Source organism: Pelodiscus sinensis, chromosome 1 (assembly GCF_049634645.1).
Source record: "Pelodiscus sinensis isolate JC-2024 chromosome 1, ASM4963464v1, whole genome shotgun sequence".
Classification (NCBI taxonomy): domain Eukaryota; kingdom Metazoa; phylum Chordata; order Testudines; family Trionychidae; genus Pelodiscus; species Pelodiscus sinensis.
The window spans coordinates 173,858,336-173,871,842 of record NC_134711.1 but is presented as its reverse complement, the minus strand read 5'-3'; the positions used below and the strand labels follow the sequence as shown (position 1 = coordinate 173,871,842).

At 37.9% G+C, this 13,507-nt stretch overlaps 1 protein-coding gene across 1 annotated transcript in view; it reads left to right on the top strand.

Annotated features, from left to right (window-relative positions):
* TMPRSS15 (transmembrane serine protease 15) overlaps positions 1 to 13,507 on the top strand; it is an 89,664-nt gene that overhangs the window by 46,462 nt on the left and 29,695 nt on the right. Inside the window, exons 14-17 of the mRNA XM_006128840.3 lie at positions 6,270 to 6,359; positions 7,609 to 7,734; positions 10,831 to 10,971; positions 12,811 to 12,921. Coding sequence (XP_006128902.2) covers positions 6,270 to 6,359; positions 7,609 to 7,734; positions 10,831 to 10,971; positions 12,811 to 12,921 — 468 coding nt within the window. The remainder of the gene's footprint in view (positions 1 to 6,269; positions 6,360 to 7,608; positions 7,735 to 10,830; positions 10,972 to 12,810; positions 12,922 to 13,507) is intronic.

The following is a 13,507-nucleotide window of genomic DNA, read 5'->3' as shown; positions in this document are numbered from 1 at the left end:
TCAACTTGAAATCTCCCTTTTCCATTTGAGCTGCATAAGAAGTCGAAAGTCTTAGACATTGAAGCACACGAGTGAACTTCCACCAGTTTTTTTTTTTAAATAATGCAAAAGAATGTTGAAGGACATTCTAATCTATTATATATTTGAGAGAGTTTATCTTTGTGTCTGTCTGTCTGTTCAAGAAATCCTCCTAAACGATTAGAGGTAGGACCACCAAATTTGGTATACTGCTTCACCTTACTATCACTTAAAGTAAGGTAAGGGTTTGGCTGTGCCAGGAAAGTGAGATGTTCCTAGAATGGAGCTCAGAAAACCATACAGAAAAGAGACAGAATCACCATACAAATGAAATGGGCTGGCTGTCCCCCCATCTGAGACTACCTCAACCCTGAGCCTCACCCCCTCAAACAGCCTGTAAGGAGGGCAGAGGGGGCTAAAGCTTCCCCGCCCTGACTTGTATAGGAAAATTGTTGGCTGTTTCCCTTCATCTGTGAGTGAGGGAAAAGTGTAATTTGCTGCATACCTCACTCTGCTTGGGGGGCATAAGGAGCAGATGAATCTGGACCTGTTCCAGTCAGGAGACATACACCTTCCCTGGTAGAGCCTATTAGAGCTGCAGCAGCCATGGAGGTGCTTCTTATCTGGCCCCAAGCTGCTGTGGTGAGAGAGGGCGGGGGTAGTCCTTTCTTCCTGGGGCAGCTCCCATACAGAACCCTCTTCCCCATACCCAACCCAGAGCAATTATTTAAATGAAGCATTTACATTTTCATTTTATTCTCCAAAAAACAAAAATTAATTGAGTTAAGGACCAGAGCAACACTGGATAAATCCTCTAGTGGGAAATACACAAGCAATGCACTGCTCAGTTCCATCTGTGTGATGAAGGAATCAGTGTAAGATTTCTGTTTTTCCAGTGACTGCCATGTGCTGGTCTGGTTTAATAACTATAGAATATTTCTGAAGCTGAGTTTTATTCATTTTCTTATGTTATCACACAGGAAATGAAAAATTCCACACCATTGAAATATTATATAAAATCATGTATCCAAAGAATCAAGAGTAACAAGTATCATATCCATACATTTCTCACGGAATTAGTGATGATCACCGTGAACAAATCATCTTGTCTTTCAGAGTGAAAATAAAACATACTTTCTGTGGACAAGAGATGTTAGAAAACTATAAGCAGATCTTGTTTGCTTTCTTGTAGCATTCCTGTATTTATAGTATACTAAAAATTATCTTCTCTCTAAGCTGCCAAAAGTCCTGAATGCTACAAAGCAAAGTTGCACTACAAAGATAGACTTCCTGCAAGTTTACTAATGATACTGATTTCATTATAAATGTCATGCCAGAAAGCAAGAGAAGAGAGGAATTTCAGTTGAATTAATTTCTCCTGCTAGACTTTATGCTTCAGGAAAATGTGGCATTGTCTTCTGCAGTATCACAAAATGCCATTGAAATGTCATGTATTTCTGTAGCTTTTTTGCTTAAGACGGTCATTTGTACATTTTTATTTGCAATATTCATTGCTGTAATCTGTCAATGCTCATGTTCAGATCGTTTTTTGACACTGAGCATAGTACATAAATGTAGTGGAAATGACTATCAGTGGTTTTTGCAGCTGAGTTGGTTATACCCATCTTGATTAGGATTATGGCAAATGCAGAAGGGAGCTTTATGTGAGTAAGTGATTCAGGGCTGGGCCCATATAGAATAATTAATAGTGTTCAGAAAGCCCTCTCCTGTAGTGTCATTGGCAGTGGGAGAAAAAAAAACAAGAAAATGTGTGCTGATTGCATTGTGTTACTGGTAACTAGCATCAAGCCCGAAGTAACTGTCTGATACTTTACTCACAATCCTCTAATCAGTGCCCTGGCAAGGAAATACAGTAGAAAAGTAATTGATTTTACTCATGTCTGGAAAAATTATTGGAAAACTCATTAGTGACCTTTAAAAATATAATGTATTTTATGCTCAGACTTCACAATATCAAATTTTGCCCTGAGCAACAACAAGGTACTACTTTAAGGTAGCTGCCAGTTCTGCTAAAACTATCAGATTATATTAATTCAGAAAGCCAATCAGCAATTGAAATCTCTATGTGTGTTTCATAACAGAATGCCTGTGTCATCATTTGTTGTTGATCCCATCTGTAGAAAGTGGACTTCCCTTTGAACCATTTGAGCCATAACCCTGACTTGATGTATTTTCTAACTCTACATAATTTCTACATAAAATGTACGTGTCTTCAGACTCCTGGCCTATTTTTTCTCTCTGACAGCTCTTTCCATTCCTTGCCAAGAATAATAGTCAGATAGGAAACCATTTAATGCAACTATCATTTAAAAATATTAAGCCATTCTTTGTGTCCCAGAGCTTCCTCTTGGGAGAATTTTGTGGACAATCTCAACAGGAACTTTCCCACCAAGCAGGCAGTCTCTAAATGGCCATAGAAGAATTCACTGTTTCATTCTGCTAAGCTTACAATGAAAAAAATATTGCTGTGTAAATTAGGTAAATAAGATCACAATTTTTTACCATTTGTTCTTCTAAAATGATCATTTTTCTCTAACCACTAAGGCACAAATGTAGACTGCAATGAGCGGCAAAGACCAAAAATAGCTATACAAAATAATCCTACATCCAGGAAAATTGGAGTCCTTCTTTTAGTGTAAATGACTCTTCTTGAAATCTGAATTTCAATATTCCTTATTTTTGTTGTAAATAAATGTGAACAATAGAAATGAGGAGATACCACATTTGTGCTAACATAGAAAACTCTGGATCAAAAATAAGTAAGATTCCTCACAATAAGGTATAGTTAAAAACTATAATATTATTGCAGACATATCACTGTGTTTAAAAAAATTAGAGTATCAGATGCTTAAGGATTTTTTCAATCAATATAATTTCACCTCTTGACTTCATGTGACTCCTCTTCGTCAATTGAGTCATCCTAATATATGTTGAGATTGTCTCATTATTCATCTACAAAATCTGTTTTTTTTAAACCCTGCAGTTCTTGCTTCTGAACAATAGAAAGAAAAGGACATACCTAAGAAAGAAAAATCTACAGAATCAAATCCTAGAATGAGATATCCAAAAGTTCATGAGAAAAATCCAAAAGTAATATCATAAAACATATTCACATACAACGCATGATTAATCAGATTCAAACACGAGAATCACAGTTTCAGATTTAAAATAATCATGATAAATAAATAAGCCAGAGGGAACACCAACGAAAAGCCAGTAAAACTGTCCTCCTCCATTCCCAAATCTATAAAGTTTTATTATCTCTCCCTTGTTATCATACTCAAGTTTAGTCATTCAGATGAAGATTACCAAATGGAAATGATAAAGTATCCCCCAAAAGCCATTTTCTTCTGTTTTTTCTTCTTTATTTAATAAAGCTTCTTGTCTGGAGATTTTCAGTCCAATTGTGCTTTTGATGCCAAAAGTCTGGATGCTTCTCTGAAATGAACGTAATGCTCTTTGGAGGGTCCAAGTATTTCTGATGGCCCATCATAATTCTGATAATGTACATTTCACATCCCCAGAAATAGCAATTTCTGCTCATAGTTAAAAGAAACCTGATTGACTTTAGTGGGGTTGCATAGGATGTGATTAAGGACAAAGTTTGGCCTAAAGAATGTAAGCAGAGATAAAATGCTGCAAAACTAAGATCAGATATTGCAAGCAAATAGAATACTGCAATATGCATTTTTCTCAAATCCCTCATCTCTGTAAGAACTTTAGATGTGAAAATTTCTTAATCAGTTGGCAATAATCATAACACTAGATTTGGTGACTGATTTACAAATGTAACTTTGTATTTTAGCCAAAATCTTTAATCAGATGTCTTTTCTGGGAGAGCAGTATGGTATATTATGTTCAAGCTGCTGAATCTAAGAATTTTATCTTGTACAGAAAAAAAAATATTATTAGAGAAACAGAGCACTATAATTTCCAATCAATATATTATATATATAATTTTCTTTTCAAATTATGGTAATTCTTTACACACATGTATGAGAACACACAATCGGCATGTCTTGCATGTAGAGTAAGTTTATTGTCAGAGCATAACTCATGAGAAAAATTGTTCCATAGAAAAGACAAATGGCTAGTTTTAGCATTTAGAAAGATGACATGAATGAGCTAATAGGTATCCAGTGAACTGAAAATAAATGACACAAGTCTTCAAGAAATTCAACTATTACCCATTGTGCACTTTTGATATAGTTGTGGCCCTTTTATATAATAACACTTCATAACAGGGATACTCAAGATCCATTATAACATGAGTCTTTTGTTGCTTTATTACAGAATATATACCATCTTTTCTAAATACCTGGATCACCATTAGAGTAAATGGTATCATCATAATTAGAATGGTAGATACTGTAAGTGCTTCTGCCAGTTTCTTGCCATCATTTGTCTTTAGACAGCTCATAATATATCTTGTAAGAACAAGTATAAAAGATATCTTCCTAGCCAGCTGTTTAATGTGAAATTAGACTTGAAATTCATCTATAATACTAGCTCTTAAATACTTAAAAGTAACGACCCTTTTGAAACTCTTCCATTTAGTGTATAAATACTATGAATGCTATCCATTTTGGCAGGCTCACTAACACCATTGAAGTCTGGATGTATTTGCAAGGTCCTAACTAGTCACCTTAACATATTTTATTACAGTATATTATGAAAGGCTAAGATACATGTTCAGAACTCTCTAAACTCTCTCTATGTTAAATGAAACCCTTTATAAGAAACCCTTATATCTGTTTAGCATAGTCACACTATAATACCACCCTCCATGTGTGTATCTCTTTTCATCTAAAAAGCTGAAAGCATTTTAAAAGATGACTAAATATCTTATTTCATATATGGGAAAACTGAGGCACAAAGAGGTGACATGATTTGCTCAAAGTCACATCATGAGGCAGTAGTTGAGCTGGGACTTCAGCCTGAGTCTCATGACCTGAGCTGTGTGTCCAGGAATGAAGGGAGAGTGCCATGTCATAAAATAATTAATAGCTCACATCAGCAAATGTTGCTATGTACTGCTCATGGAGGCATATCCACTTGTGCTCTATAGAAATAATAATGGCATGTCTTTCCTGCTATGTCTTTTAAAGCGTAATCCATTTGTGGCCTGTTAAATTATTCATCTTAAAAATATTCTGGAATATAACTGTCCCTGTTATCAGAACCCTCTTCTTCCATTTAATGAGAAACATTTGAGGAAAGGAGCTGAATGGAACACAGAAGGAGTGGAGAAGGAGGAAATCTTATGACTGAAGGGCATGCACACAGAGAAATAGGTACAGAAGGTCCATTGAAAGCATTTCTAATGCTTTTTCTCTAGGGTTAGATTAGTTTTTTTATAATATGAATTGTTCTGGGCTCTTCCTTTCACCCACTAACACCTCCCAGGAGTAAGATGTTAATCTTCCTAGTGTTCTATGAAACATACCTATATAACTATTCCAAAAAATAATACTAAGCTTTTCACAGTGTACCTCCCGTCACACTGGTCTCATAGGGCAAGATCTACCACTTTGGAGGTATGGTCAGGTCCCTGATGTTGGGGAGGATCAGTGTTGCAATTAGTAGTTTATAACAGTGCCCTTTTTAGATGAGCAATAAAGTGAGTTCCAGAGCACATTTCTCTTCTCCCTCTCATTATCATGTAAAACTCTCTCTCCCGGTGCTGGAAGTAGAGCTCTGGGACAGCCTAAATCCCATTTTTTTTATCCTTTGCATGGCCTTGAGTAAAGATGGGCAGACTTTTCCTTTTTTCTAGGCAACTTTGCAAATCTCAGCACTAGAATTTTATTACACTACTGAAACAAGAGAGCAATATAGAAGCTTAGGGAATCATGCATGATATTGTGGTAGGTTAATACTTTAATTATGGTGAAAGCTGAATGACAAAACATGACATTTTCCCCAAATATATATATTAACATGACAACATTTTTAAATGGCAAGTTTTCTGGGCTACTTTGCCATTTTAGTTCCATGTGGTCTCCATTAATAATTTATTTACTGGGTGAAGAAAGGAAATATCCTCTGGTGTATTTAAAAGCACGAAATATTTGCAGTTCTTCCCAGGTCTATAAAGCAGAAGGAAATGCCATTAAATGACCATTAAATATATGACCTGTAATTTTATTGACTGGAACATGGTCTTTCTGGGTAATTGGCTGCACAAACAAGCAGTAGATGACATATTTCTGAAATGCTTTCTCTTTCAGCTGACTGTGGGGGACCATTTGAACTCTGGGAACCAAACACTACATTCAGTTCTAAAAATTACCCGAACAACTACCCTGACCAAGCCTCTTGTAAGTCTCCCTTTCCTCAGGTGTTAGTACAATTAAAATGGAAATAGATTATAGGAACTAAGTGCTGTGAGGAAGGAAAAGAAACCTTGATGTATAATTGGATGATTCTTAATTGAGGGCTATGTTGGCAGCTTGCCAAGAGACTAAGGTAGCTAGTTGATAGAGAAGACAACTTCATCCATTCTCAGTTTTGCTGAAGACACCACAGCTCTATGGGAGCCATAGCTTTTACATGCTGTATTTTTGCCTAATAACAGTGTAGGTAGCAACAGACCACTCTGGAGAACTCTATCTCAGCTTGATGTATCTGGCCTGTTGGCAGCCTTTTAAAATATTTTATATACAAGAAACATTTAGGTGTATTTTGTGTTTTTGACTGGAGAGTCTTCTCTCACAGTGATATAAATTAGGTCCACTGAATATACCAAGGTAAAACTGATGTAAGTGAAAGGAAAATCAGGCCCACAATGTTTTGATAATGTATAATATTTTCTGATGATGCTTGAAGTGAAGAAGAAAGCACTCATGTTGCTATTCACTTAAATTGGTTTTTGTTCAGTTGTTGTGAGAGAGCTATATAAATTTTCTGGTGTGCTAATAACATGAAACCAAATCCTGGGTTGTTTTGTTTTGTTTTTGTCACAATGGGGCAAAGTATCCTACTTTCAGACACTATTTCCACAAGATATTTAAGCACATGCCTAATTTTAAGTATAGAAGTAGTTACATTGAGGTTACTGATAATGAAACCATGATTAAAGTTAGGCATGCGCTTAATTACCGTGTTGAATTGGAGTCTTAGGCTACGTCTACACTATGCACTTTGATGGAAGAGGCAATGCAAATGAAGCCCTGATTAGCATTTTCTCATGCTTCATTTGCATAATCTCTTCTGATCCATTTTTGTGCAAGAGGTTTTAGTGCAAAAACATGCAATGTGGACTTGTCCGTTTTGCGCAAAAACCCCTTTTTGCACAAGATCCTTATGCCTCTTGGGTATGCAATTTGTTCATATAATTTGTTTGTTTTCTGTAAAACAAATCTTTCCCTTCAGTACATGCCAAGATGCAAAGGCCTTTTCCATAGAAAGGTCATAATAGGATATAGGCTTCTTAATCACTTAGCTGCTTTTGAAAATTTTACCCAAGATCTTTTCCCTCATGACTATCAACATGCAAATACTCAAAATACAAAGCATGTGGTCTTTTTTTATTTGATTTTGTTGGTTTGAATTACTATTGTTTTCCAGGTATATGGTATTTAAATGCTGAAAAAGGGAAAAACATTCAACTTCATTTTCAATATTTTTACCTGGAAGATATCTATGATGTAGTTGAAATCAGAGATGGAAGAGGAAACAATTCTTTGTTTTTAGGCAAGTACTATATAATTGAATTATAAGATGAATGAAATCAAGGATGATTTGAGTGGTCTGATCATCATAACAGAAAAGGAGATACTTGTCTCTAAATTTTATCTATATTTTTGAATGATCCATGATATTTGGAAGTTAACAAGAAGACATGAGAATATTTTTACTTTGTGATCTTATCAAGACATATTCACATGCTTTAAATTTAAATGCAGTGTAGCTCAGCATACATGTAAATGTTGACAGGATCTACACTTCTGTTGCTATATTAGGGTATGTCTACACTACCCTCCTAGTTCGAACTAGGAGGGTAATGTAGGCATACCGTACTTGCAAATGAAGCCCGGGATTTGAATTTCCCGGGCTTCATTTGCATAAGCGGGGAACCGCCATTTTTAAAACCCCGCTGGTTCAAACCCCGTGCAGCGCGGCTACACGGGGCACGAACTAGGTAGTTCGAACTAGGCTTCCTAGTTTGAACTACCGTTACTCCTCGTGAAATTCAAATCCCGGGCTTCATTTGCAAGTGCGGTATGCCTACATTACCCCGCTAGTTCGAACTAGCAGGGTCGTGTAGACATACCCTTAATGTGTCAGCACTAAAATATATACCATGCTTGTTATAAATACCTGTGAAGATGCAGGGGGCTTGCAAATAATTGCTACCCAGCATCTTTATTAATGACCTGGATGTGGGGATGGATTGCACCCTCAGCAAGTTTGCGGAGGACATTAAGCTAGGGGGAGAGATAGATATGCTGGAGGGTCCAGTGTGACCTAGACAAATTGGAGGAGTAGGCCAAAAGAAGTCTGAGAAGTTTCAACAAGGACAAATGTAGAGTCCTGAACTTGGAATGGAAGAACCCCAAATATTGCTACAGGCTGGGGACCAACTGCATAAGTGGCAGTTCTGCAGAAAAGGACCTGGGGATTACAATGGATGAGAAGCTATATATGAGTAAACAATATGCCTTTGTAGCCAAGAAAATGAATGGCTTTATTCGGTACTGGTGAGGCCCCATTTGGAGTATTGCATCCATTTCTGGGTCCCCCATTATTAGAAAGGATGAGGATGCATTGGAAAGAATCCAGCAGAGGGCAACCAAAATTATTAGGGAGCTGGAACACATGATTTATGGGGAGAGGCAAAGGAATATGGACTGATTTAGTCTACAGAAAAGAAGACTAATTTGATAGCAGCCTTCAACTACCTGAAGGGGGTTCCAAACAGGATGGAATGAAGCTGTTCTTGGTAGTCACAGATGACAGAACATGGAGTAATGGTCTCAAGTTGTGGTGGGGGAGGTTTAATATCAGATATTAGGAAAAACTATTTCACTAACAGGGTGGTGAAGCATTGGAATGAGTTACCTAGGGAGGTGATGAAATTGTCATCCCTAGTGTTTTTCAAGCTGGGAAGATTTAGTTGGAATTAATCCCGTTTTGATCAGAGGATTGGACTCGATGACCTCCTGAGATCTCTTCTAACCTATGGCTATGTGTAGACTGCAACACTTCTCTGGGATACCTCTGGTATCCTGGAAAAGCAATGCCACATCCAAGGAACGCGTCCAAGGAACACATCCCAAAAAATGTTTGGAAAAGTGGACACATTCTTTCATCATCCTTGTAAACCTTGTTGGTTTTTCTGAAATTTGGCACCGTGTAGACGTGCCAAATTTTGGAAAAGCCTCTTTTGAAAGAAAAGTAGAAAAAGATATGCAAATTGTGTTTTGCAATTTGTGTATCTTTTCCTGACTTTTCTTTGTATTCTAGATCAGTGTTTCTCAATCAATGGCATGAGTGCCTTTAGGGGTACTTGAAAGAAATCTGGGGGGGTACGTCAACATGACTGAAATTTGGAGAAAAATGAATTTTTGTTTTAAGTTTTATAGTTCTTCATTATTATTGTGCTTTTTACAACCAAAAATTTCATCGCCCTCCTGGCTACAATTAAATTGTTTAAACAAATGTCTTGCAATGGTAGAAAAAAATGGTGTATCTGAAAACTGTAAGTAAGTGGGGGTAGTTATAATATTTTTTTGAAAAATACTTTATAAAAAATGGTTGAGAAACACTGTTCTACACATAGTCTATGATTCTATGTTGCTTGCTCTTAATTTGAGTTTCTAATATCGTTCATCCTATGGCATCCTTCTAAATGAAGATCATCTAAACAGTGGTTCCCAACCTTTTTAAAACATGGACTGGAAAACCCATTCACAAACTTTTGGTGGACCAGGAATATTTTATTTGCATATTCATTATCCAAATAATGAATATGCAAATGTGAAAATAAATGTTACCAGTCTGCCACCCCCAGACTCCCTTCAGTGCCAGCCCTAACCCTTAGATCCCCCCACCTTTCCACTGCCCTCCCAGTGCCAGCCACTGATCCCAGAGTTCCCTGCACGCAAACTCCTGCCCAGTGTCAGCCTCCTGTTTCCAGAGCCGCACTGCAACCAACCCAGGGCCTCCTCCAGTGCCAGCACCCAGTCCCCAATATTAGCCTTGTCACCAGAGCTCCCCCCCATGCTAGCTCTGCCCTTATAGATCCCCATTACTAGCCTCACCTCTAAAATCTCCAGTGCCAGCTCCCCACCCTTAGAACCCGCCAGCATTAGCCTTGCCCCAGAGCCCCGTCTCTTAGAGCTCCCCAATACTATCCCCACCTCGAGAGTCTCTCAGTATTAGATTAATCCCCAGAACCCCCAGTGCCACCCCCCCACCACCACCACCTAACCCTGCACTGCCTTCAGCCACCATCTTAGTGCTGCTGCTCAGGACACAACTGCTCTAAGGCTACCATGCTGGAATTCATGTGGTCCTCCTGCCATGCAGTGAACTGCTCATCCGTGTGCAGGAAAAGACCCTGCTCCTGCCCCACAGTGGTTGGCTGAGAGGCAGGGCAGAATATGCTTCTCCCAACAGCCGCAGCAGGAGGAAAGGTGCTGGGTGGTGTATCCCAGGCCCTGCCCCCAGAGCTGCCATGGCCCAGAAGCCAGCGGTTTGCGGCCCGGCACCAGTCCATGGATCGGCTGTTGGGAACTACTGATCTAACACATTACTGAAATGTACGTATCTTTTCCTCAAGAATAGCTGTCTATACAGGACAAAACTCCGTTCCAGATGTCTACTCTACCACAAACCAGATGACAGTGCTCTTCATTACTGACAAATCTGGAACTCGGAAAGGATTTCTTGCAAATTTTACAACTGGTTATAATCTTGGAATGCCTGGTGAGTAAACTATGCAACATGCTGAATTTAAACATACGCTCAAATAAAGTTAAGAGTGTAGAAAAAAGTTATATGAAACTGGGATTGACAATCGCACCATGTACCAAATTGGTCTAAACTGTGGATTATCTGATCATGTACACCGGAACTCATTTAAATAGGGTATTAAATGAAGCCAAATTTTGCACTCCCTATGCAATATTATTGAATTTAGTGCAGAATTTGATTCCATGTTTTCATGTTTACCATATTTTTTCTTTTTATTTTAGAAAAATAAAAGGTATGGAAAGTTGCCAGCTCTTATAAATTATATTTATACCCAAGAGTCAACGTAACTCCTTGTCATTCATTTTGGACCATCATGGGCTATATTTAGGCAACTTTTGTAAAATACTTATTTTGGAACTATCGGCTAGATTTTGAAAGATATTTAGGTGCTTAACAGTGCAAATAGATTTTCAGCAGTGCCTACGCTTTTAACTCCCTCTTCAGGGGTATGTCTACACTGCAGAGTTTTTGGGGAAAAACGGCCATTTTTCCACAAAAACTACACTTACGTGAAAAGCTTTTTCAGAAAAAGGAGTATGTGGACATTGAAAAGAGTGTTTTTTCAAAAGAAAAGGTCTCCAGGGAAAAGCATGGATGCCCTGGTAGCCACTCCATTCATAGTAATTACAACTGAAATGCGAGATAGTGTCCAATGAATGTGAACGTTATCTTTTGAAAAAGCAGATCGCCTTTTCATTGAGCTTTTGCTGTGTAGATGCTCTCTTTTGGAAAAAGGTTTTCCAGACGATCTCTTCCAAAAGAAGCTTCCAAAAGAAGCTTTCAGTCTAGACATATCCCAAAAGTATTTAGGTGCCTTTGAAATCAATGGATGCTAGGTGCCTGGGCCCTCCTGAAAATACTAGGTATTGTCTAGTTATATCTTTAGGTGCCTTTAAAAATCCAGAACTTTGTGTTTACTGGGAAAGGGCAATAAACAGCTCTTTGCAAAAGTGGTTTAAAAGAGCGGTGAGTGTGACCCTAATTATGGCTGCTAAACACTTGAAAATCTGAACCAAAAATCTTCTTGTGCATATAATGTGCAATTTTTAATCAACATTGTTTCAAACTTCAGATATATGTTCATATAATTCTAATTGGGTATTATATCACTTTATCAAATGACAAAACAACTGATTCACCTTAAGAAAAATTATACAATTTCTGCCATCATAGCCTGAAAAGCAAAGTAAATTGAAGCAAAACAAGCTTGTTAATAGGATAGGAAATGTAATAAAAAATATTAACTAGAGAAAACAAATGTAGCTGTTTCTGAGGGAATGTAACCTTCTGAAGGAATGTATATTCTGAAGGAATGTAACCTTCTATTGTTCAGTAGACCGCGCCAGATCACATGCTAGCTCACCTGTGCTTCTTTCTTCCTATTCCCCCTCCTCAATTCTTCTCCAACCACCACTGCTGCACTAGTGCACTGGTAGCGATGGAGGCCTGGCCCTTGGGCAGTTGCCACCTTTGCTCCTCTCCCACCACCCCAAGTCAGCTGATCTGGTGGGACCAGAATGTCACCTATGATCTTTGTTCCTTTCTCACTCCTGCATACCATACTCACCCATAGAACACCATTAACAACTCCAAGAGATATTACTATACAGTTATTTCCATTCAACTTCTTTGTATAAATTAATTTTGAAAGTGCCTGTGCATCCATAAAAATAAGATACCAATAAAGAGCTCCCATTCATTTCATCACTGTGTCCACTGTTTTGATCTGTGTGGTTACTCTTACCGGGTAATTATGGTTTTGTTTCCTTTACTAACCAAATCTTTCTGCAGCACCCTGTGGACCCAAAGATTATCAGTGTGGGAGTGGGGAATGTATACCCCTGGATAATCTTTGTGATGGACATTTGCAGTGTAAAGATGGCTCTGATGAAACAGAGTGTGGTAAGTGTTGATTCCTTCATACCCAAAGAGCAATACATGCATTTTCAATAATGGTATTTTTAAAATGTATTTATTACTTTTTTATCAAAATAAATAACCAGCAAAGAAAGAACAAATGTAAAGACACATACCCTCAAGCTGGTGTAAATTGTTAGAGATTCTTTACTTATATATATACTTAATATATATAAGGTTAAGGTTTGGCTCAAAAGAAACAAAGTGACTCATTCCATGACACTGCATTTATAATGGCAAATATCCCTGCAAAATCTGGAAGTGTCTTCATCAAGGATGAGCTACTTAAAATGGCAGGAAGATATTCTTTTTCAGCTGTATAGCTAATTCTCCCATGGTACACAGATAGATTTCTCATCTAAGAAAGCTAGTCCAACTGCTGGATACCTCAGAACGATTACTAATTGTAAACCATTGCTCCAATGCCAGACACCATAGAACTTGCCTGGCCTCTCTCTCTCTCTCTCTATCTGTCAGACAGCTGTGGGAGCAGCATTAAAACTGTTTTTCACAGCTGTTTGCATGTACAGGTTTCCATGACAACAAGAGCAACAGCTGCTGTAATGCTACC